Source organism: Nomascus leucogenys, chromosome 13 (genome assembly GCF_006542625.1).
Source record: "Nomascus leucogenys isolate Asia chromosome 13, Asia_NLE_v1, whole genome shotgun sequence".
Lineage (NCBI taxonomy): Eukaryota > Metazoa > Chordata > Mammalia > Primates > Hylobatidae > Nomascus > Nomascus leucogenys.
The window spans coordinates 33,640,891-33,666,704 of record NC_044393.1 but is presented as its reverse complement, the minus strand read 5'-3'; the positions used below and the strand labels follow the sequence as shown (position 1 = coordinate 33,666,704).

Genomic DNA, 25,814 nt, shown 5'->3' with positions numbered 1-25,814 from the left:
ACAGAACGTTCGAGCCTGATGTCAGAGATGGCCCTGCCTCTGTTTGAAAGTCCTCAGCAGACCTAACTCATCCAAAGAAGGTCATTTTGAGCATGCCAGATTCAGAGGATAGGGTGGTCCTAAGTGCTGTGTGACTGTGGCACAGTGATCCACCCTCTCTGAGTCTCTGTTCACTCCTCTGTGAAAGTGGACCTCAGAGGACGGCAGTGAGGATGGGATGATGTAACACGCAGGCGTGTGTGTGTGTATATTGCCAGCACATTACAAATGCATAAATGATGTGATGGCTATTTTGGGGTGAAGCCATGATGGGGCCTGACATCCTGCCCTCTGCCCACAGCGGGCTGGAAAAACCGAGTCAGATGCTGCCTGCAGGCATGGTTTGACTTCCTCCTCCCCTCTCACCCCCTATGCCACCCCCCTCATTCACTTCCCCCACCTCCCTGCAGGCATTTGAGCCAATCGGACTCCTTAATTCACACCACATCATCAGCATCCATCTAGCAAGACCTCGCTCTCCTTCGATGTTTCCATCAGTTTCTTTATTCTTTAGATTGTTAAAAATAGCTGATTTTTTATTTTACTCGTAAAAATTCTTTCATGTATTCTTACATTTTTAAATTTTATTTCACTTAAACGTTTTACTTTCATTTTTAATATTTTTGTTTTTATTAATTTTAATGTATTTAAATTATTTTACAAATGTATTTTTTATTTGAATGGATTTTTACACTTTATTTTTATACCTTATTTTTAAATTTTTATTTTGTTATTTAATTTTGTTTTTGAATGTTATTTTAACTTTTTAAATTTGTTTTAATCATGTAATTCTTATTCACCTGATTTTTAGTTTTAAATTTTATTTTTTCACTTTTTAAACATTTTATTTTTATTTTTCCCACTTTTAAAATTGGAATTCCTGGATGTTTCTTGTCAATTTGTAGGGCTTCCTTGTATTACCTAGATATCAATCCCATGTTCATTTTGACACAAAAAAATATCTTTTTTAATCTGACTTTGTAGAGTCCTCACCTTTGGAGAGTAGAAATCATTGCTTACCATGCTGTCAATGTGGTCAAATCCATTGGTTTTTGAGGGGGGAGAGGGGGATTGTTCTACCTTATGATCTGGGTTTTCTGATCTTATTAAAAAGTGTGTATAAGAAGGTCTTACAAGAAGTCACCCCAGAGCCAGGTGCATTGACTCTCACCTGAAATCCCAGCTGCTCACGGGGCTGAGGTGGGAGGATGGCTTGAGCCCAGGAGTTCGAGGCCAGCCTGGGCAACGTGGTGAGACCCCTTCTTTTAAAATAAACAAGCAAAGTCACACTCCAGAGTGTGAGCTTGGATCTGCTACTCCTCACCATTGGACCACCCTTCCTGCCAGGGATTCTTCCAACAAGTGTTAGTGCTGCTGCAGCAGCCCTCGGGCCTTCCTGAGGACGCTACTGGGATGCTCAATTGCGGCGATGCTCCTCTGTCCACCCTGCTTCCTGACTGTGCCCTGGGATCACTGCCTGCAGTTGGCACGCATCTGCGGAGCATGTGCTGCAAGCCAGACCCTGTCTTTGGGGTCCCCCTCCCCCCTACTCTGATGGAGGTAGAAAGCTCAACAGCAGTGAATTTTCCTCTAAGAGAGACATCAGCTGGAGGCTCCCTGCCCCTGGAGGCGAGTGACATTGGCTTGAACAATACCCCACAGGGGCTCAAAATCCCCCACAAGGAGTATCTCCAGCCAACAGCTTACACTTCCCGCTTGCCTCTGGCTGAGGGCTGCTTTGGCTGAACCAGTTCAGTTTGTGGATCATCTTATTCTCTTGCATCAACAACTCCCCACCCCAGGAAGAAAGAGAGAGAGAGAAAGAAAGAGAGAGGAGATTGAGAAAGAAAGAAAGAAAGAAGAAAGAAAGAGAAAGGAAGGAAGGAGGGAGGGAGGGAGAAGGGAAGGAAGGAAGGAAAGAAGGAAGGAAGGAAGGAAGGAAGGAAGGAAGGAAGGAAGGAAGGAAGGAAGGAAGGAAGGAAGGAGAAAGAAAAGAGAAAGAGAAAGAATGAAGGAAACCTACACTCAGGACGTTTGTGTGCAAAGCCAGCTTTTTTGACGGTCTGGGGGTTGCTGCTAAGGGCTCCATCCTTGCAATGCAAACAGTTCCAGACTAAAGGCACTTGGAGTAGCCTTCTCCCTCCTGCCTTCACTTGGCTGATGTAACTCCTGTCTGCCCCCACAAACAGTTTGGGGTCCATGCCTGGTGTGCCTTGGGCCCTGAGAGAGGTATGACTTTAAATAGCATTTGTTGGCCTTTGGAAGCCCAGCTGGCAGGAGTTGGCAGGGAGGGTGACAGGCCACAAGGCAGGCCCCTCCCCTGTAGTTAGGAGCTGGGTTCAGTTTTGCATTCCTCCTGGCTCCTCCTGTGAATGCTTGGGCCAACCCCTTCACCTCTCTGAGCCTCAGTTTTCTCATCCCTGCAAATGGAGTAAGTGTAGCCCCCACCTTGTGGGGTTATGGCAAGTTTGAATGATTTAGTACAAGGACCTGGGTAGCACAGGTCCTGGCACACTGTGAACACTCAGCCAGCATTAGCTTAGTTCTGTTTTTTGCAGTTCTGGTCCCTTTCAAAATCGACCAGAGTTCCCAGAGGCCCGCATCTCCAGCTGGGAGTGGGGTAGGACAGCCTGTAGCTGCTCATCTTGGTTCCAGCCCAGAATCCAGGTTATAACTGGGTAAGAAGGGTTATGGTTCCCACTTTGCAGATGAGGAAACTGAGGCCCACTAACAGTGAGTGCAGAATTTCCATGCCTGTGCAGGCCCAGGTCCCTCTAGCTGCCTGGATTTGGGTTTGGTGAAGATAGTGCCCCCAGGGCCAGGAGAGGGTTCCAAGGTGGAGCCCCCAACTCCCTGTGTTCCTGCCACCCCCACCATGCACTGGGTCTCTTTCTCCTTTTCTCATTCAGCTCCTCCCTACTGGCATCCTACCATTTATTGAGCACCTACAATGCAGCAGAGGCTTTGTATGCATCGCCCACAACCTTAGGATCCTCCTACCTGGTGAGTGTTTGCCGTATGAGCTGGGCACACAGCCAGGTGCTCTGCAGGTTATTACCTCACTTTACCCTGCAAGCAATTCTTTAATAGCATCATTCCTATTTTGCAGATGAGGTGCAGAGACTCAGAGAGGTCAAAGGGCCTTCCTAGGGTCAAGGTGGCAGAGCTGGGACTCAAACCTGGGTTCCCTCCTGCCTGGCGCTGCCTCCCATCTCTCTACTTCTGGGGGCTGAGCAGTTAGTCTGGGAGCCTGGACTGGGTGGATGTCACGGTTGTGAGAATAGGTGACTCTGCTACCTATTCTCAACTTGGAAAATGACTTAGGGAGCCACCTAGATACTGCCTTGGGTTTCACACCAGCTTGGGAGATGGGGGCCGGAGGGTATGCAGTCTGCTTAAAATAACAACTAGGGGAACTCAGAACAAGTACCTCATCCCAGCAGCCTGCAAAAGTCAAGAGGCAACAAAAGGTCAAGGAATCACAGTTTGAACCAATGACCGGGAGAGGCAGAAGTGATTTGGGGCATTTATGGAGGAGGCTGTGGGGTAGACACAGTCATGGGATTCTAGGTCTAGGTCTCTTAAAAGCTGAGATCTGGCTGGGTGCAGTGGCTCTCGCCTGTAATCCCAGCACTTTGGGAGGCTGAGTCGGGTGGATCACTTGAGGTCAGGAGTTCGAGACCAGCCTGACTAGCATGGTGAAACCCCATCTCTACTAAAATCACAAAAATTAGAGAGGCATGGTGGTGGGTGCCTGTAATCCCAGCTACTAGGGACACTGAGGCAGGAGAATTGCTTGAACCTGGGAGGTGGAGGTTGCACTGAGTCGAGATCACACCACTGCACTCCAGCCTGAGTGACAGAGCAAGACTGTGTCTTAAAAATAAATAAATACATAAATAAAACAGCTAAGATCTGTCTAGCATGTGCTATGTGCTGCACTGTGGACTAAGTCACTTACCCTTTAATTTTCATAATAACCCATGAGCAGAGCTTGTCTGTCCACCCTCCCTGGATCCACCCACTTCTCAGAGCTGCCAGCCTCATCCAGGCCACTAGAATGACCAGACCCCCTACACCCTGAGCTCCCAGCTTCTACTCCTGCCCCACAGTCCATTCCCCTCAGCACCAGAGAAGGTTTCAAGGCGGCAAACACTCCTTGGCTTGCAACCCACAGTGGCTTCCCAACTCACTTCCAGGAAAATCCAGCACCATCCAAACTCATCCATGTGTCCTGGGGGTCTGGCCCCTCTGCCTCCAGACCTCACCACCCACCACTCTCCCCTCAGTCACTGCACTCTGGCCTCGCTGCTCTCTTCCACACCACGTTCTTTCCCGCTTCTGGGCTTTTGTACCCACTGGTCCCTCTGCCAAGAGTGCTTTCTTGTATATCTCAGAGATGCCCTTCCAGGCGGCCCAGGCCCTCCCTCCTGCCACTCTGTGTACCCAAATTCAATTCCCTGTTGTTCTCTGAAATGATCTCCCTCTCCCACTTGGGATGTAAACTTCATGAGGGGAAGGTCTGTCTCATTCAGTGATGTATCTGCAGTGCCTTGAAAAGTGCCTGGCACATAGTAGGCCCTCAATAAATATTTGTGGAAGGAACAAGCTCTTCAGTGGGTGGGTGATTGTGTCCATTTTAATCTTGTTTGTTTTTGAGACAGGGTCTCTCTCTGTCACCCAGACTGGAGGGCAATAGCACGATCATAGCTCATTGCAGCCTTGTCCTCTTGGGTTCAAGCAGTCCTCCCACCTCAGCCTCCTGAGTAGCTGGGACTATAGGCACGCATCACCATGCCTGGCTAATTTTTTTTTTAATTTTTATCTTCATAGAGATAAGGGTCACACTATGTTGCCCAGGCTGGTCTCAAATTCCTGGCCTTAAGTGAGCCTCCCACCTCAGCCTCCCAAAGTGCTGGGATTACAGGTGTGAGCCACTGCACCTGGACAGTGTCCATTTTACAAATGAGCAAACTGAGGTTAAGTAACTGTGCCAGGGAGTAAAGGTGGGGCTGGGATTTGAGAACAGGTTTATCTCATCCCAAACCTTGGAGTCCTACCTCTACCCTCTAAGGCTGCTGCCCAGCAGGACTAATTGAAAGCTTCATCTCTGGGAAGGACAGGGTAATCATAAGAGACATGTCATTTGGAATAGCAGTGCCCCAGCCATCCTCAGGCCCAGAGCAGAGTGCAACAATGGATATAGCAGACCTGGGCTACCCAGACAGGGGCCAGGGGCCAGGCTGTTCACTAGCCCAGATAGAGAGGACCAGCTGGCTGGAGATAAAGAGTCAAAGGTGACCATCCAGAGGTCTGAGTTCTAGCTCCTTCCCTCCTATGACTCACTGTGTGGCTCCTAACAAGTGCCTACCCCTCTCTGAACTCAGGACACTGCCTGTAAAATGCTGTTACTACCTCATGCTACAGATAATAGACTCTGCCTAAATTGCCTTCTCAAAAGAAGGTGCCGGAGTCTTTTATAATTTCTGTATCTTGTAGGTCATGGTAGTATTTCATTCTTGTTCTCATGTTCAATTTGAAAATTCTTAGGGAAGTAGAACAGCTTTGCCTATGGTTATTGTCCTATTTGTCTTTCTTTTTTAAATTACTTGTAATGTCTTTGCCCATTCTCCCTCCACACACTTGGATCATTCCCGTTTTTCTTATTGATTTATAGGAGCTCTTTGTGTATTAAGGATATTCTTGGCTTACTTTGTGTGTAACTGGCTTAATGATGATACTGAAGTTGTAACAGAGGGTTACAAACATGACATGCTTTCCACACACACCCCACCCCCCACCCCCAATGCACAGTCGTACTTTTAAACTCCAATCCTTAATAACCCTGGGCAGATCTCAAAGCTTTCCGGTAACTTTCAGCTATTAAAATGCCTAATCCAGTGCTAAATTTTTTAAACATAGGTCTGATTTGAAGCTCTCTTTTCCCATCACTGCCTTCCCCATCACCGCCTGACTCAGCTTCTGACTCCACTGATTTGCCCTGTATAGAAATATGTCATGCTGTCTCATTCTCTTCTCTCCTCCTTCTGGGTTGATTTCTCCCCTGTATGTTGGGGAGCAGAAGAAGAAATGGGGATAGAGACAGCTGTCACTACCCTGATGCTGCTGTGGCCTCCACAATTCCTGGTGTTAGAAAACTCTGGGGCCATCACCAGTGAGCAGCAGGGAGGGACTGGGACTAAATGTTCCTCTGCCTCCATCCATGCCCTCCCCTTTCTCCCACGTGTGGCAGGTGTCTAATTGGGACACAGGTGTAATTACTGGGCAAGGAGCACGAGCTTGACCTCTTCAGATCACCCTAGCTTCCTCACTACTCCATCCCCCCTTCAACAGCCTCATGCCCCTTTGGACTGGAAAACCATGGCTTAGATTAAGCTTAAGCGCCTCCTTCAGTGTCCACTTGACTGAATATAGGAAATTGACAGGAAATTGGTCAAATGGTGGCAATGCAGGCTGCCCCTGCCAGACCCCACCCCTTTTGCATTTCTCATTCATTCTCCACTCACTCCCAATAGATGCAGGGCAGATCAACAAGTATGTGTTCAATCAAGGGATGGAATGCCTGTTTCCCTATGGTTCATAGCTTCTCCCCTCCAAACCATGAGCCCACCTGGGCTTGGGAGTTGGGGACATGCCGTGCCCTACCCTGCCCCAGTCACTGCTGGCCAATCCTCCTTAGATCCTCCTTAGAAACTGGCTTATGTGGGCTGGGGAGGCAGTGGGGCAGGTCAGGGATATGGGTGACAAAGATAGTTGGCCCCCTCTCAATAGGTCCCAGAGAGGATGTCTGACTCCGATCTCAGACTCAGGAGGCAGCTCTTTTTAGAACAGCAAAATATGTCCTATTCATTCTTACATCCAACAAACATTTTACAGAGCACCTAGTAGACATGTGGCCCTGTGCATGGCACTGGAGAGTCACTGGTGAACAAAAGTCCTGGGGAAATTTACATTTCCGATCCAGTATGATTTTGTGTGTCTTTCTAAAATGTTTCTACAGGTCTGTGATTTGTCTTTTAACTTTAATAAATAAAGGATTCTGTTACATAGATGGTGTTCAAGAAATATCTGCTGAATGGATGGATGGACGGATAGATGGTTGGGTGGATGATGGGTAGGTGGGTGGATAGATGGATGGATGGATGGATAGATGAGTGAGTGGGTGGGTGGATGGATGGATAGATGGGTGAGTGAGTGGATGGATAGATGGGTGGGTGGGTGGATGGATGGATGGATAGATGAGTGAGTGGGTGGGTGGATGGATGGATAGATGGGTGAGTGAGTGGATGGATAGATGGGTGGGTGGGTGGATGGATGGATGGATGGATGGATGGATAGATAGGTGGGTGGGCAGATGGGTAGGTGGATGGATAAGTGGGCGGGTGGGTGGGTGGATGGATGGATGGATGGATGGGTGAACAATGGGCCTTTAGAAACACTGAGGTTAACCATCCATTTGACAGATGGAGAAACTGAGGCCCAGAGACAGGGAGACACTTGCCTGAGGACCCACAGAACTGGACAAGGGTCCACATCTGGGGCTCTCTCCCTTGTACTAGGATTTGAGTGTTGAAGAAGGCCACGGGGAGAGACCAGACCCAGAATAAGGTCCCTGAAGATGCTCACTTTGTGCTAGGTGTGATTATTGGACAAGGAGCATGGAGCATTGGGCTGGAGGCCCAAACTGCATTCCCAACTCTCTGCCACCCCTTGGAAGCTCCAGGTACCCAGGGTGCTGGCTGAGAAGAACTGGGGCTTTCCCAGGAACACTGGCAGGGGCACACTGACCAAGGACCTGTCTCAGTCAGCCCTGACTTTTAGACCTGGCCACCTTTCCTGATGCTCACTGGCAGTGGGGCCCCAAGTCTTCTCAGCACTGGAAGCTGGTTATATTTCTAAGCTTTCTTTTTTCTGAGACAGAGTCTCACTCTGTCGCCCAGGGTGGAGTGCAGTGGCACGATCTCGGCTCACTGCAACCTCTGCTGCCCAGGTTCAAGCGATTCTCCTGCCTCAGCCTCCTGAGTAGCTGGGATTACAGGTGCACACCACCACACCCGATGCAGGTGTTTTGTGTTTTTAGTAGAGATGGGGTTTCACCGTCTTGGTCAGGCTGGTCTTGAACTCCTGACCTCATGATCCACCCGCCTCGGCCTCCCAAAGTGCTGGGATTACAGGTGTGAACCACTGTGCCCAGACTATTTCTAAGCTTTCTTAGGGCTTAATTATATAAGGCGAGGAGGGTATTTATTTTGGACCTATTCTGGGGCCTAAACTCTCCCCAGTACTTAAAATAATAATAACTATCTGTTACTAAGACTGCCTGGCTTTGAGTTTGCCACTCATCAGCTATGTGATCTGGGCAACTTACTTACCTTCTCTGTGCCTTAGCTTCCTTGTCTGCAAGACCAGATAATACTACCCATCTCACAGGGTTGTTGAGGCAGTCTGGCCCATGAAAGAAGAGATCCACAACTGCTAGTAGCTCCCACATTGCTGTGCACCCCATGTCAGCCAAACCCTGTTTTGGCATGCCACACACAAAACGGGCTTACTACACTGTCACAACAACATGTGAGCATAGTCATTATCCCAATTTACAGATGGGAAAACTAATGCTCAGAGAAGCTAGTGTGGGAATGAACCCAGGCTCCAGAGTCCCACAAAATTACATCACCTTCCTTACAGCCATTAGCACTGTGGAACTCTGGGGCTCAAAGGGTCCTTAGGGAGTATCCAAGCTCTCAGAGGCTGCCTCTAGACGTAGGCAAAGGAAACCAAAAAGACAGCTCGAGATGCTCACCCTCAACCCCATCCTGGCCTCAGCCAAAGCAGCTCAACTCATTCATTTTAGGAATCGATCTCTCATTTCACATTTCATTTTGGAAAAAAGAAGGCTCCCTTGGCTAAGAAAAAGTTCAAAAGTTCTTTATCAAGACCAATCCTCTGTTTCTCCAATAGGAAAACTGAGGCAGGGGGCGACGAGGTGCTCTGCCAAAGGTCATACAATGAGTCTGAGTCCAAGGTGGGACAGGAGCAAAGGTCCTAATTCCTAGCCCTGAGCTCTGTTGATTGCAGGACTTCAACACAAAAAAGTGAAGAAGGTCATTTGTAGAACGAACTTCAAAACCTGGTACTTTCTCACTCGGGCTCATCTTAGGAATCATGAGCTTTCAGCTCCCCTTAGAAGGTTTCCTCCCACCCTTCCTGGAATCCTGGAGCTCACATCCTCCCCAGAGGAGGCCTCCTGGGTTTGTAACGGTGGGCATTGCCCCCAATCCCTGTGACACTGAGCATCCTGATTGGCTGGAGGTGTCCTGCCAGAGTCCTAACCACAGCAAACGTCCTAGTCAGCCAAAGCTGAAGCTTCCACAGCCTCCCAAAGAGCCACGAGAGGCCACTCTGCTACCATGAAGAGCCCTGAGGAATCATAAACCCCCCACAAGAGGGAGAGGGAATTAGCAACCAGCATTTATTGTCCCCAGTATTGCTGGGCATGTCATACACAGGCCTCAGGGCACTTTACAACAACCAAAGTAGGCTCAGAGAGGATGCGAGAGGCAACAGACCTACCGGAGGTCACAACAGACCAGCCCACTAAGGGACAAAGCCAGCACCTGAAAGAACCAGAACCTATCTGAGTTTACTTTGCAGCCCTGAGGAGACATTCGGCAAGTATTCATTGAGCACCTACTGTGTGTCAGGCGCTGTTATTACAGAAGCAGCAGCCAAGCACAGTGCCTGTCAGCAACTTGTTCAAGGTCACACATACAGCAAACCTGTCCCTCATACATGAAAAGAAAAGAAACTCTTTCCCGATAGTTTTTCAAATGAGTGGCAACTGCATATACTTGACAACTTCATGGCAGCTTTACCTATAGGGCAATTGCAGGACAATTTCTTATACAAGGTCACATACTTGACAACATTGTGACACCTTCACACACAAGACAGTTTTGTAACAACTCCACAGACAGATTGGTTGGTAACAGTTTCATGCTCAGGACAGCTTTGTGACAGTTCTGTGTTCATGGCTAACAGGGCACTAGCTCTGGGCCCATGGGTCTGGGGAAGCCAGCTGGAGGGTAGACTCTCTGCCCCAGTCCCGAAGTCAGCTGGCTGCTCTACCCCCAGCACAGCTTGCTGAACGATGAGGAATCCAAAAACAACCCTTCTTTCTTCAATATGATTTTTCTGAAGGTCGCTAGTGGTTGCTCTGGGCTGCTCAGCACCCCCAGGGCTCCCACCAGAAACACAAATGTAACTTCTCTTAATGAGTACCTAATGGAGGGCAGAATAGACGTGGCCCAGGGCGGGTCCATGAGGATGGGGAAGCAGAGATTTGGTTGATGTGGGGTGGGAAGCGGGGGATGCCAGGCACCAGCAGCCTGTTCTCACTGTGTCAACCCCTGATTTGGGCCCCAGCCGAGCCCTGCAGGACCAGCATGGGGCAGGGGCTCGGGCCTTCTCTATGCTTTAACCTGAGGGCAGGTAAATCCCTTAGGCAGGGGTCTCATGTGTCAGCACACACCTGCCCCTGTCCCCCAAACACACACATGTCAGGCACACATGAACCCAGCCCCTCCTTTTTCTGCCATGCTGGGCCTGGCAGGGACAGTCCCCAACTCAGGCTTCTTGGGGAAATGCCCCTCTTATGAGTGGTGAAAGGAGTCAGGTTGCCCGTTTGATATTTTATTTTATTTATTTTATCTTACCTTTTTTGAGACAGTATCTCACTCTGTCACCCAGGCTGGAGTGCAGTGGTGCAATCTTGGCTCATGCAAACTCCGCCTCCTGTATTCAAGCGATTCTCATGCCTCAGCCTCCTGAGTAGCTGGGATTACAGGTGTGCACCACCATGCCCAGCTAATTTTTGTATTTTTAGTAGAGACGGGGTTTTGCCGTGTTGGCCAGGCTGGTCTTGAACTCCGGGCCTCCTATGATCTACCTGCCTCAGCCTCCCAAAGTGCTGGGATTACAGGCATGAGCCACTGTGCCTGGCCAGGTTGCCCCTTTTGAGTATCACTCCCATTGTCCCCCTCCACGTTCATCATCAGACCAACAGGGTAAGGCAGTGTGACACAGTAGAATGAGTCTGGGGTTTCATCAGCTGTGGGTTTAAATCTAACGCCACCACTTATAATTGTTGGTCTTTGAGCCTTCACTTCCTGAACCATAAAATGAGGGATGATAACAGCATCTCCCTCCTCACTTCTTAAAGTGAGTTCTTGGGCCAGCACCTCTGGCCCCATTCCAGAACTTTAGCATCAAAATCTACATTTTAACCCAAGATCCCTGAGTTAAATCCCTTTGTGTGCATGTTACAGTTTGAGAAGCCCTGGCTGATCTCACAGGACAGTTTTTGAAGATCTCTGAGTTCATGCACGTACAACCCTGAGCACACCACAAGCGTTAAAACAACCGCATGTGTCGAGAGGCGACAGCACCTCTTGTTTTTAATAAGCAGCCTCAGGTGATTCTGATGGGGGTTGAGATCTGAGATCACTACTGGCCATGGAATCAACAAATGTGAGTTTGAACCCCGGTTTTACCACCACCCTCTCCACCCCTGCAACCAGCCCATATAGGTCAATGTCTAAAAAGGATTCTGGCCGGAATGTCCAGCAGAGGCTGCAACTTAGCAGGTAATTTTTCTGCATCCTCCCCAAGCCCCAGTCGAGAGGCGAGACTCGCTCCTGGAGAATTTGAGAGATGGAGTGGGCATTTCATCCCTTGATTGAACACACACCTATTGATCTGCTCACTCTCTACTGGGGGTAAGGGGAGGATGGATGAGGAATGCAGAGGAGGCAGGGTCAGTCCTGGGGCAGCCTGCACTGCCACCATTTGGCCAATTTCCTGTCTCAGATGAGGTCAAGTGGACACTGAAGAAGGCCTCAGCACAGCACTGGGAACTTAGCAAGGCCTCAGTAGGTAAGGGACTCTGCATGGAGGACTGAGGAGGCGCACAGGGATATGTTGAGTAGCCAGGCTGCAGTGTGGCAACCTGAGGATAACCCTCAGGTTCAGAGTCACACTGCCTGGGTTTGAATATCTGCTCCACTTATTAAGTGACCTCGGGCAAGCAGCACCATTGCCCTGAACCTCAGTTTCCTCCTCTCTGAAATGGGTGTGATAATAGCACCTAAATGAGGTTTGCAGCCCCTCTATGCGGAATGGTAAGCAGCTATAAAAGAAAGAATTGGTTAAGTGAGAAGGCAGGTGCTGCATAGTTGGTCCAGTGTGCCATGGCTCATCCCTGCCTTCCTAGAACTCATCTTTCACTGGTGGGAAAGAGACAACAGCACTTGCCAAATTTAGAACCTATCAGGTGGGAATAAATGGCATGAAGAACATAGCGACGTGGGAGAGAAATGGAGTGTGGGTGTGGTGCTGCTGCAGGCAGGAGGTCTGGGGGGGATCACAGGGAAGGGGTGTTCTGTGAAAGGGCCGTATGCGTAAAGTGACTCCAAATGCAGAAGGAGCTGAGAAACCAAAGAATGAGGCAGACAATTCCAATTTGTTGGTAAAGTGTTATTAGTTGGGGAGCTTATGAACAGAGCAAAATCTTGGGCAGCCTCAAGATAGGTAGATCTCCAAGCTGTAACTCCCCAGACCCAGGGCTTATATATCTTTGGGAGAAAGGTCTGTTTGCTCTGAGAGGAGTGCACAGGTGACCGACACTGTGCTATGGGTGTCGTAGCCTATGATTCCTGCAGCAGCATCAAGGTTTGTTTTGGAGGAACAGTGAAACCTGCAGCAAATAAGTGTTTCTACATAGAGAGTAATGCTTCAGCTAGACATCTTGGAGGCATTACTGGACTCAGGGTTAGTCAGGAGTCAACGTGGCAGATTAGCATCTAAGAAGGAATCATTCTTGTCTCCACAAGGAGACATTTGAGGGAGGGAGCCTTGTGGGTGAATGTGGGAAGGGCATTCCAGACAAATGGAAGAGCAAGTGCAAAGGTCCTGTGGTAGGAGTGGTCTTGGCAGATGGGGAACATGGAGGATGAGGCCAGCATGGCCAGAGAAGGTGAGTGGTGGGGAAAGAGGGCAGGAGCAGGGAAGGGGGGGGGGGTAGGGAAGGTGGAGAGAAGTATTCCCGGACATATTTCAGAAGTAGAACTGACCGGATTCCTGATGGGCCAATAGTAGGATATGAGAGAGAGAGAAGAGACAAGGATGCCACTGAAGTCTTTGGCCCTGAGTGGAGTAGCCATTGACTAAAATGGACAGGAGAAGCAGGTTTGGAGGGCAAAGGATGAAAAGTTTCCATTTTGGATGTGTGCTTATTCTTACTGTATTTTGAGGCTCTTATCCATTAGCCCCTTAGGTATCCTGTATTGACACCTTAGCAGGGATTTGCTCCTTGCTCAAGCCCTGCCCTTTCTACCAAATGAATACAATATCACCTTGTACTCACCTCTCTTAGAAACCTTTCCTCCATCTACACAAACTAGTCCTGCCCCTGGCCTCAGCTTCTGTCCCCACATCTACCTCCCTAGAAAACCACCCCTGATGTCTCCAGTCTCCGGACTGTCCCTCCCACCCCGCCTGGGTCCTTCACTTGGCTCTGAGCCCTGCTGGGCGGAGGTCATCGGCTTTCTCCACGTTTGTATGGGCCTGGTCCTCCCAAATAGGCTGTGAGCCCCCTGAGAGCAGTTTTTGAGAACCTTTATTGAGCTACCGTTCATGCATTCATTTAAGAAATAATGAATGGGCATAATGGGTATAATCACAAATGGGTAGTCAGTGGGCACCTACAATGTGCAGGGCTGTGGGGATTTAAAAGTGAGCAAGCCAAGCTGGGCCCAGCTCTCAAGGAGCATCTCTCATGAATCAAGTAGTAACGGAGTGCTCATTCATCTGCCGTGAGCTGTCCTAAGCACTTTGCGCAGATGAGTTCATGGCATCCCCACAACTGCCTGGAAGGTGGTTGCTACTATCGTCCCCATTTTAGAGAAGAGAAGACCAAGGCTCAGAATGGTAAAGCCACTTGCCCAATATCACCCAGCTAGGAAGTGGTGGTTTGTCAGGCCCCAAAGCCAAGGCAACCTCAACATTCTGCTGAATGTTCTGCCCTGCTGGTCCCCCACCTCCTGACTGCTGAGAAGGGTCCAGTGGGCTAGCGACCTCTAGCCCTGATCCCAGGGAGTCTCTAAGCTGGGAGTCATCTCCAGGGCCCACCCCCTTGCTAGGGATGGTGCAATCTACCCCCAGGCAGAAATGTGCTGGGGGATCTTCTGAGCAAGCCTCCAGCGGTGGCGACTGCCTCCCATATGTGGAGGCCTGAGTGGGCAGGCAGGTGCCCAGATGTTGTTTATTTCCCTTGGTCATCGGTGACATGCATCTTGCACTGCCAGGCGGGCATCGGAGGATGCGCTGCCCAGCACTGTCTGTGTGGGGCCCTCCTGCATGGTTCTGGGTCCTTCCCAAGGACAGAGCAGGGACCTCAGCAGGGGCAGTGGTGTCTTTCTCTCCTTCCCCATCCTTCTTGGCCCTGGGGAGTCCTCCAAGACAGCTGTATTAAATTCTTATTTCACCATGACACAATGTTCTCATGCAAGACACACTTCCCAGGGCACACCCCAATTATGAAGAAACTCTACCCCCAAAAATGTTGGCATCAAAACCAAAAGCTCTGTACTGATTGTCAAAGCAGTTCCAGGATCACAAATGCCAACACAGGCAGGGCAGGTGGTGATAATAATGGTAGTAACAGTGATGTCATGGAGACCTGCTTGACTGTCAGCCCTGCCCAGGCCCCCACAGCACACCTGTGAGGTCAGCCAGGAGGATTCTTGTTTTACGGACGAGAAAACTGAAGCACAGTGAGGTTAAGGCACTGGTTCAAGGTCACATGGCAAGGGTAAGGGGCAGAGCTGAAATTTCAATCCAACCAGTCTGGCTCTTAACCCTGTTCCACACTAGTAGTTCTCAAAGTGTGGGCCCAGGACCAGCAAAGGTCAGCATCACCTGGTAACCTGTTAGCAATGCGGATTCTCAGGCCCTTCCCAGACCTAATGAATCAGCAACTCTAGGTAAGGCCCAGCAGCCTGTGTTTTTAACAGGCCCTCTAGGTGAATCTGATGCATGCCCAAGTTTGAGAACCCCTGCTCTACATTGTTTTCTATTGTGAGTGAGTGAAGTGGGTGTTAAGATGTAGCTCAAGGATGATAATATAGGGCAGCTGACCTTTGCCCTCAGTATCTGGAATACAATAGGGAGGGGTAGGGTCTGCAGTAACCTGGGGAGCATGTGCCTTATTTATGTAACTCTAACCACTCACTGCCCTGCAACAGCAGACCCAGTGTTGGCAGATGTTCTGACTTTTTCCGGAGAGGTTCAAATTCCAGCTTTTTAATGTGAAATCTCTTGATTTTTTAAATGCTAGAAATCTACCCAAATTAGTCTTTTTTTTTTTTTTTAAATGTATGGGGCTAGGGTTTCTGGCTTGGGTATTAAGGAAATTTCAATGACAGATTCACTGGGCTGCTGAGGAGACGAGCTTGCCTAGGAGAACATGACATTTTCAGGGTCCCAGATGTCACCCTGCACTTTTTGACCCCCTCAGGGAAGTTCTGCAGAGTGAAGGCTGATGGAAGGCATGATATGGCAGAGATGACCCTAAATTCACTCAAAACCCTGAAATGGAAATAAAAATACAGCGATCACTTGCACATGTTGAGCCATTGACTCCTGTTGAAACAAGGTGCTTGGGGCAGTTCTCAGGATGTGGGTGACCCTGAGCTTAGGGACCCTTATTTGAAGGGCACAGGTTATTCCCTGTTCCCAAAAGGAAGAATAAACCTGCCCTTCACCTAGGACCAAAGCTGCTGGCTAATATCTCTGCCCTGAGCACTTCACCATCCAGAGGGCAAAAGACCATGTCCCTGGACCCTGATGGCCTCCTTCCAACCTCACCAGCATCTCTGGCTTCTGTTTGCTCACCTGGGAAAGAAGAGAAGGGTCCAGATGTTGGTTGACAGTCCCACTGTGTGTCATGATGGCGAGGGAACAGGGAGGGAACCTAGGTTTACGGAGGAGCACCTGCTATGTGCCAGCGCTTGCTGGTTTGCACATCCCTCATAACAAATCACGTGGAGGTAGGAATTGCTGCCACAATTTTTCAGATGGGGAAACTAAGGCCCATAGAGAGGAGGGAACTCGTTCAATGAGTGATGGGGCCAGGATATCAACCTGGGAACCTGCATCGTTACACATCTTTAGATTTTTAAGTCCCTTGAGGGCAGAAAACACATCATTCTCAATATAATAATGGTAGCTTCAGTTTATCAGATGCCTGCTGCAGGTGGTCTGAGCTAACAGTTTTTCACGTACCATCTTCTTTAATCACATCAGCCCTGCAAGATAAGCATTATTGTCCCCATTTACAGCTGGAAAAACTGAGGCTTGTAGAGGTAAAGTACCTTGCCCAAGGTCACACAACTCCCCCAAAGCTCATAACCATTGAGTCCTAGCACTGGACCTTACCCAGAATAGGGGCTCATTAATCTTTGAATGAATGGGTCAATGAATGAATGAATGGATCACTCAACCCTGGGTTAATGCATGCATTCAGAGTTGTCATAAGCCTTTATTACTTTGCAAACTGTCAAATCTGGTGTGTTTGATTCCACTCTCATTCTCCATAAAATGGACATCCAAGTCTGGACTCATCCCTCGGGTGCTTGGGGAAACATGAAGTGACTCAGATTTCATTCTAAGCCTCTCCAGCTGCTGGAGCAACACAGGGCCATGCTTTTGTGGCCTACTGGTGTTTTGACTGAGGGAAGATGGTCTTGATTATGGGAGACAGTTGTTAATGGAAATTACATGAGGTGCCTGCCATCCACTGTGATGTCCCAAGAAAACTTGGGGAGGTTACAATTAGAGCTTAAATGCTTTTAAAATGTGCATCTCAGCTGGGAGAGGACAGCGACAGAGGCCAAGATGTGTAGAAGGACCCAGGGGTTTCAAAGCATGTTCCCTGGAACCTCAGTGTCCCCTGGAGCGCCAGGGTGATCAGGTTGGGTAGGTGGTGCTCCAGGTTCCTCAACCACGTCAAAGCAGCGCTGCTCCACCATGATCTGTTCGCTGTCTAGTGAGCTACATCCATTTTTATTGTAATTTGACAGAAGAAAACTAGCTTAAGTGAAAAAGTCACTTTATTTGGAGCTATGGGACAAGCCAAGCTTTGGGAAGGACTGGGAGGCAGTCAGAAATTTTTTCTGTCTTAAGGAGCCCATGAGGTTCTGGTTGCCGCTTCTCTCTCTGCATCTGATTTATTTTTCTCTCTCTACTTCTGTATTAGTCGAGAATCATCTGGTTGCAAGTGACAGAAAACCTAACTCAATGTGACTTGAGAAAAGAAGAGAATTTACTGATCCCCAGGGTGGATCCACATGCACAGATGACTCTTTTGGTCTTTGTCTGTGTCTCTTGGCTCTGTTTCTGCTGTGTGGCCTCCATTCTCCAGAGGCTCTTCCCTCATGTGGCACCCACCAGCTCTGATCTATATCCTCCTAGCTCCAAAGAGAGGAAAGGAAAACACACACATCTCCACACACATCCATTGACCTCAGCAAAACCCCCAAGACTAGCTCTTGTGGGGATACGAGCCTATGTCTGAACCTACAACCACTGTAGTCAAGGGGACCTGATGCTCTGATTGGCCAAGCCCAGGCTAAGTGCATCCGGGTGGATATGGCAGCACACGAACCTCAATGCCAGAGAGTGCAGAGGAGCGGGGCCTCTGTTAGCTAGTGCCCACCAAGTCTTCTCACACATGTGCATCGGAACAGGCTACCCTGCCACCTGCAGATAGCCTTAGGTCAAGGCCAGCCCAGACCATTGTCCATCAGCTCAAAGAGAAATGGTCTAATTGGCCCATCCTAGAAGAGACAGCCATTGGCTAGGGTCAGAGTCATGCCCTACAAACAGGATTACTGGGGCCAGTTCTCAGGGAAAGGAAACTGTGAACAGGGAAGACACTTCCAAAATTCTGTTACGTTTATTTTGGACTTGTTAAAGTGCACATTCCTGGCCCAAAGCAGACACTTTACAAGCCTCTCTGGAGATTGTTATGCACAGTCAAGTTTAAGAACCATCAAGTTTGGATCTTTCTAGAGCAGCACTGTACAGACTCTTGTCATCACTGATGATTCACAAAGAATATTCAAGTGCCTACACCCATGACTTTAGGGTCGGGGGTAGAGAGAGGCAATAGCACTGCTTTTTCTAACGAGTTACAGAGACATAATGAAACAACAGACAGGCTATCAGAAGTCAAAAAGCAAGAGGTGCCATTACAACATAGAGGCACAAGAAGGCATCCTAGCCAACTGCCAGGGTCGAGGATGAGGCCAGAAACAGCCACTACCCTTCAAAGACCGGGGTGTTGAAGGATGCTAAGCACCATCCTGTGGGCCAACACTCTCCGAGGCCTGGGAGGGTCTTTGTTGGGTTCTTTGGCCTTCAGCATATACTGTAGCTTTTTGAGGTCAGGAGGTCGAGACCAGCCTGGCCAACATGGCGAAACCCCGTCTCTACTAAAAATACAAAAAAATTTAGCTGGGCTTGGTGGGGGTGCCTGTAATCCCAGCTGCTCGGGAGACTGAGACATGAGAATCGTTTGAACCTGGGAGATGGAGTTTGCAGTGAGCTGAGATCGCACCACTACACTCTAGTCTGGGCAACAGAGTGAGGCTCCATCTCAAAAACAAACAAACAAACAAATAAAACAAACAAAAAACAAATAGTATTATAACTGTAACTGAGGACTGAGGCTTCTTTGCAGTTGGCTGCCTGACTTTGGGGAAAGCTCCACCCCTTCTGGCCTCAGTGTCCCCAGTGAAACTGTAGGAGTTGTGCTGAGTGACCTCTAAGCTATTCTAAGAGTGGTAAGAGCTTTGCTTTGTCTCCGTCTTGACCCCTTATCTCATCCTGCTTTGCTGTCACTTCTGTGGGCTTCAATTCCTCCCACCAGGCTGTTTGTCCTATAGGGGTAGGGGGCCATGCGTGGCTCACCCCCATGGCCCCAGCCTCTGCCTGACACAGGAGGCCCTGGACAGATGCTCTAAGAGGGCAGCGTGGGGCAGAGTGATGTGGGTCCACCCCTGCTGATTCTGTGTGACCCTGGACATGTCGTTTCGCCTCCTTGATTCTCGGTTTTTCTCAGCTGCAAAATGGGCATCAACACCATGTCAGGGTGTGAGTCTCTGTCCACAGATTCGTTTTGCAGGAAATGCTACTTTGTTTTTCTGTAATTTAAATTAATTTGTAATTGGAAGTCCTATTCTGCTAGGTGGTAGAGATCACCGCAAGTCAACTGAGGGTCCCCTTGCTCTTTGGTAGTGGGGTCGCATCTCAGGTCCAGTGGGCTTACACAGTGCTGAGGCACAGCGCAGAGCACCTTGGTCTCCACTGATATGACTCTGTGCTGCCTTGCGTGGTGGAAGACCTGAAATTATCAGTCAATGTGTGCGTCAGAAAGGCCCAGTGACCTAAACAAGATGGGCAATGCTTTCCTCCCTCCCCCAGGAAAGAATCTCGGCATTGGGCAGTCCTGGGTTAATACAGCCGCGCCAAGCTGTCTTTCTGTAAGATCCCTCTGCCTCCCGGATCTGCCATGGCTCCACTCTCAAGCCTGCAGTCCTGCAGGTGGAAGGGAAAATGGGAGGAGAACAGCGCCAGCGTTTCCTAAGGGGCTGCACAGGGCATGCCCGCTCACATCCCATTGGTCAGGGCATAAGCACATGACCACATATAGCTGCAAAGGGCCTGGGAAATGTAGTCTTAGAGGACATAAACTCTGCTTAATATCAGGGTTCCGGCCGGGCGCTGTGGCTCAGGCCTGTAATCCTAGCACTTTGGGAGTCTGAGACAGGAGGATTGCTTGAGCCCAGGAGTTTTAGACCAGCCTGGGAAACATGGCGAAACGGTTTCTCTACAAAAAAATACACAAATTAGCTGGGCATGGTGGTGCATGCCTGTAGTCCCAGCTACTAGGGAGGCTGAGGAAGGAGGATTGCTTGAGCCCCGGAAATCTAGGCTGCAGCGAGCCAAGGTCGCGCCACTGCACTTCAGCCTGGGGGACAGAGCAAGACCTTGCCTCAAAAAATAAAATAAAAATCAGGATTCCACTACTGAGGATGAGGGGAGAGTGGACGAGGGGGACGACTAACAAAGTGTGCAGAGGCACGAGTCTCCACTGCTCTTGGAACCCGAGTCCCGCATCTTCAGAATTTGTCACATTCCCCTGCTCAAGACCTCAGCTTGAGGATGGGACAGGGCTTGGGAGGGGAGCTAGTGGAGAAGGAGAAGAAAGAATGTAGGCCTCCTCCTGCCCCAGGACACAGTAGAAGCTAAGTTATTTTGTTCTTTATGCATTTTTAGGGTGAACTATTTCAAACCTAAAGTCAAGAATTTAAAATAATATAATAAACATTTGTGTGCCACGATCCTGAATTCAGTGTTGGTTAGTCTCATGTCTTCTGCTCTGAATACATATTTACAAGTCACAAATGCTACAAAATATTGCTTTGCAGGTCCTTGAACTTTATATAAATGGCTCTTACTATATGATTCATCGTGCACCTTGCTTTCTTCCTCTCAGCCCCGTCTTTGAGCTGTGTCCACAATGATAACTGTAGCTACCTCAGTCATTTATCATGGCTGGGTTGTGTATGTGGTATCTGGCTGTGGTGTATGAATATACCACAATGTATTTATCTATTCCTTTGGCAGAGGGTTAGCTTTTTGCAGTTGTTTGCTATTAAATAATGCTGCAATAAATATCTTTGTCTCTTTCTGCACATATACAAGGGTTTCTCCAGGTCAGTGGTTCTGAGAGCGTGGTTCCTGGACCAGCAGCATCAGCATCACCTGGGAACCTGTTAGAAATACAAATTCTCAGACCCACTGAATCAGACGTACCAGGGGTGGAACCCAGGGACCTGTACTCCAACAAGCTCTTTAGGAGCTGCTGTTGTGTGCCAGAGTTTGAGAACTGCTGCTCTAGGGTATACACCAGAAGCTAAATTGTTACATTTAGAAAAGAGACATCAGGCCAGTTGTGGTGGCTCACGCCTATAATCCCAACACTTTGAGACCCTGAGGCAGGAAGATCATTTGAGGCCAGAGTTCAAGACCAGCCTGGGAAACAGAGAGAGAGCATCTGTCCAAAAAAAGTTTTTAAATTATCTGGGTGTGGTAGCACATGTCTGTAGTCCCAGCTACTTAGGAGGCTGAGGCCGGAGGATTGCTTGAGCCCAGGAGTTTGAGGCTACAGTGAGCTAGGATCATGCCACTGCATTGGAGCCTGGGTGACAGAGCGAGATCCTGTCTTAAAAAAACAGCAACAAAAAACAAACAAACAAACAAAAAACTTTTTAACACAAAAAGAAAAGAGACATCTCCAAATTTATTAGGTACTGCTAGATTTTTCCCCGAAGTTTACGCCCCTATCCAAGGTGAAAAGGTGAAGGTTTCCTCTCATTCTTGCCAGCTCTTGGTAGTATCAGAATCTGAATCTTTTGCTGAGTGAGAAGTCTGGACTCTGCTAAATTCTCAGTGGATGTTCTTATTTCTCTGGCTCTGGGAATCCCCCTTACAACATCACACTTGCTCTCTGCCCTCAGGTCCCTGCCAGGTATACAGCTCCAGAAGCACAAAAATCTTTATTCTGCTCTCCTGTTGCAGTTTCTTATCCCGGGGCAAGAAAATTGAGGGCAATGCCAACTTTGCATGGGAACAGGATCCCAGGGTAGACATTAGTTACTGTGTACTTCCGTATGACTAGTTACTGTGTACTTCCGTATGACTAGTTACTGTGTACTTCCGTATGACCCTGGATCAGTCAGGTTCCTGAGTTTTAAGCAACAGAAATAGGGTTATCGGCAGGATGTGGGGCCTCACTGAATCTAAGGAACAGAAGGTGAGGATTGGGGAAGTAGCAGTACTCATCCAAGAACTGGAGCAGGGAGGAAGGAACAGAGGGACTGAGGGATGGAAGGGAGAGAGAAAAGCCTCAGCCAGGGCTGGGCAGAGAGCCTTCCCTGCCTCCACCATGAACACCATTTCTGTGTGACCCTCACTCTTGTGTCCCACTCCCAGGACTGGAGTCACCAGAATGTGTATCTGGCCGGGCTTTCGTTAGCTGTCACCTGCTGCCAACTTAAAGAAGGGCCAGAACTCTTTTGGTTTCTGTTCCAGGGGCAAGGTGCCAGGATGTGTTCCTCATCAGGACTTCGCACAATGGAGAATTCCTCTAAAAGGGAGATGGGGCACCAATAGGAAGAGGGGAGCATCTGGGAGCTGGAGAGCCAAGAATGTTTCCTGCCGGGTGGTCTTGGGGCTCAGGTGAATCAAGGAGTATAACCAGATTATTAACCGGTCTGACCCTAATGACATATAAACATGAAACCATTTACTTTTCCCCATCTGCTGCCTCTCAAAAGCTGCCCTATCCTTTCCTGTCACTTAGTGACACCTGGTCATTTTCTGACTCTCCCCCACCTCCTACTCCCAGTGGTCTCCCCTGCTGCCTCTTACTGCTGGGGCACCTCCCAGCAACCAGCCTTCTTGTGCCAGGCAGCAGGAATACGACCTAAGCCTGGCTGCTCCCAAGGTGCCCCTTACCACTGAGAACCCCCTCACACATGCCGGGAAGGATGTGCAGGCTCTTCTACCACACTCTCCCCCTCAGCTCTGCCCTTCTGTCTCCTGATCTCCTCTCTCTGTTCAAAGAGGAATGGGAAGGAGGCAGATTCACAGGGCTATGGACATTAGTTTATGTCCAAGCAGGGCATGAGATGCTGGCACCTTCTTGCAGGCACCCCCTGTCTTTGTGAGTTTCTCTGGCATCTCCTCACTTCATTGGGAGGGTTGGGAACAGAGGAAAAGTCACAGCACCACAGCTCACTTCCCTAGGCTGCCCACTTCTTTTTATTTTCTCCTTTTTTGGAAACATGGCTTCACTCTGTCTCTCAGACTAGAGTACAGTGGCACAAACACAGCTCACTGCAGCCTTTCCAGCTCAAGCGATCCTCCCACCTTAGCCTCCCAAGTAGCTGGGACTACAGGTGTGTGCCACCATACCCGGCTAATTTTTGTATTTTTTGTAGAGACAGGGTCTCGCCATATTGTCCAGGCTGGTCTCAAACTCCTGGACTCAAGCAATTCTCCCATCTTGGCCTCCCAAAATGCTGGGATTACAGGCATGAGCCACTGTGCCTGGCCAGGCTGACAATTCCTAACTCCCATGAGTCCCTCCCTGCAAGTGTTCAGCTTAATCAGCGTCCTGGGGTGATGGTCAGGGTAACAGAGACTCCTTATGAGCCCAGGAAAGGCTCACTTAAGATTCTAGAGCATTTTCCACCTCTTTTTCCCCAGATTTGGCTCCTGGGTGCCAATTCTGGGGTAACAAAAAATTTTCTCCTTAAAAAAAATTTCTCCCATTGCTATTCCTGATGATGGTGGGAGCCCTTGCTGATGATGACAGTGAGAAATGGAGTATTGTTGAGTATTGTTCAGGAACCCAGCAGGAGGGTGAGGGTCTCACACCACCCCACTCACGCGTGTGCACACACACATACTCAAAAATTCACATTACTTTGGTAAAGATTAAGTTTGCTTGTGAGTAATGGAAAACTCCAAATAACAGTGATTTAAGCAAGATAGATGTTGATTTCTCTCTCATGTAACAGTCTACACAGGCAGGCTAGGGCTGGTACAGCAGTTCTGCCTTCCTCAGGGACCCAGGTGCTTTTTATCTGATTTTTCCACTGCCTCACAGGACACAGTTTCCACCTCATGATCTAAAATGGCTGCTTGTGCTCCAGCCATCATTCAAATTCCACCCAATAGAAAGGATAAGGGCATGACAAGGGGCACACCCCTGCCCTTTAAGGCAGCGTTCTTGAAGTGTCACATGCTGCTTTACCTTACATCTGATTGGCCAGATTTTGGCCACATGACCATATCTAGTTGTAAGGGAAGCTGGGAAATGTAGTCTTTTGTTTGGGTGGCCATGTGCCCAGTTACTGTCCCAATGAGACCATCTCAGCTGCTCACATATATGGTTTGACCATCTCTCTCTCCCTTTCCCCCTCCTTCTGCCCTGGTCTGGTGGGCAGTGGGCACTGGCCTGGGGGGCAACTGCACAGGCTGTATCATCTGCTCAGAGGAGAACGGCTGTTCCACCTGCCAGCAGAGGCTCTTCCTGTTCATCCGCCGGGAAGGCATCCGCCAGTACGGCAAGTGCCTGCACGACTGTCCCACTGGGTACTTCGGCATCCGCGGCCAGGAGGTCAACAGGTGCAAAAGTACGTGGCTTCTCCCTTGTTCTATGCTAGTGCTGGGCTCCTAGACACCACGGGCCTAGATCCCACCCTCTCACCCCAGCACAGACAGAGGGGAAGTAGATGCATGTCTAAGCCCAGACTCTGAGATACCTGCCTGCTTCCAGGCTGGCTCTGCAGCCTGAGGCAAGTCAGTCCGCTCTCAGCCTTAATTAGCACTAATAGAACAGGGAACTTTCACTTCTACCCTAGTTTGCGGTGTGGCCTTAGGCATGTAACGCACCTTCTCTGGTCTTAGCTCAAATAGGAAAAGGAGTCCTAATTCCAAGCTCTAATTTTTGCTGTAACTTTGGGTAAATTATCACTATATCTGAGGTGAAAAAGAAGCAGGGAGTCCTGACTCCAGCCCTGGTTTGCGGGTGACTTCAAGCAAGTCACTCGCTCTCTCTGAGCCTCCCCTCAAATGAGAAAGGGAGTTCTCTTCACATGCAGCCCAGTTTGACCTTGGCCAAGTCTGAGCTTCAAAGGAGACACTGAGTCCTGACCCAAATGCTACCAAGCCTGGAGCTACCCAGAGGCCCTCCCACCTCAGGCAGACCCAGTGGGCCCCATCCTTGGCAGTCCCCCTCACCCGGAGTGTCCCTGGCTCTATTACAGAATGTGGGGCCACTTGTGAGAGCTGCTTCAGCCAGGACTTCTGCATCCGGTGCAAGAGGCGGTTTTACTTGTACAAGGGGAAGTGTCTGCCTACCTGCCCGCCGGGCACTTTGGCCCACCAGAACACACGGGAGTGCCAGGGTGAGTGGGGACCTCCCCGCCCTGCCCCTGCCCCCACTTCCCTGGAGCGAGGGCTTGGTGAGAGGTGTCAGGGGGCCTGGAAGAAATCACAGTAGAATGCCATATGGTGAGTGGAGGCCCAGCACCACCGCGTCAGGTACACTGGGTACCTACACATAGTAACTGTGATACACTAGAGCCAACATAACCACTGTTACTATGATTCCTACTACAACCAACACTAGCATCGTTATGAATGCCAAGGGAATCAGCAGAGTGCAGAAGAGCACTGATTTTTGTTTGTTTGCTTGTTTTGTTTGAGATAGGGTCTCACTCTGTTGCCCAGCTGGAGTGCAGTGGCATGATCATAGCTCACTGCAGCCTCAAACTCCTAGGCTCAGAGAATCCTCCCGCCTCAGCCTCCCGAGTAACTGGGACCACAGGCATGTACCACAACAGCTGTCTATGCGTTTATGTTTTTGTAAAGACAGGCTCTTGCTGTGTTGCCCAGGCTGCCCCTGGGCTCAAGCAGTCTTCCCACCTCAGCCTCCCAAAGCACTGGGAGTACAGGTATGAGCCACTACACCTGGCTGAGCACTGATTTTGGAATAGGACAGGCCTATTCCTATAGGGGTCCAATCCTAGCTCTAAACCTTACCCTTTAGTGATCTTAAGCAA

The 25,814-nt window shown here is 49.3% G+C and overlaps 1 protein-coding gene across 2 annotated transcripts in view; it reads left to right on the top strand.

The window, feature by feature from the left end:
* The window catches only part of RSPO4 (R-spondin 4), a 41,706-nt gene that overhangs the window by 9,746 nt on the left and 6,146 nt on the right, over positions 1–25,814 (top strand). For both annotated transcript variants that reach the window (XM_030826300.1, XM_030826299.1), the window contains exons 2-3: positions 24,195–24,383; positions 25,017–25,157. In XM_030826300.1, coding sequence (XP_030682160.1) covers positions 24,195–24,383; positions 25,017–25,157 — 330 coding nt within the window. The remainder of the gene's footprint in view (positions 1–24,194; positions 24,384–25,016; positions 25,158–25,814) is intronic.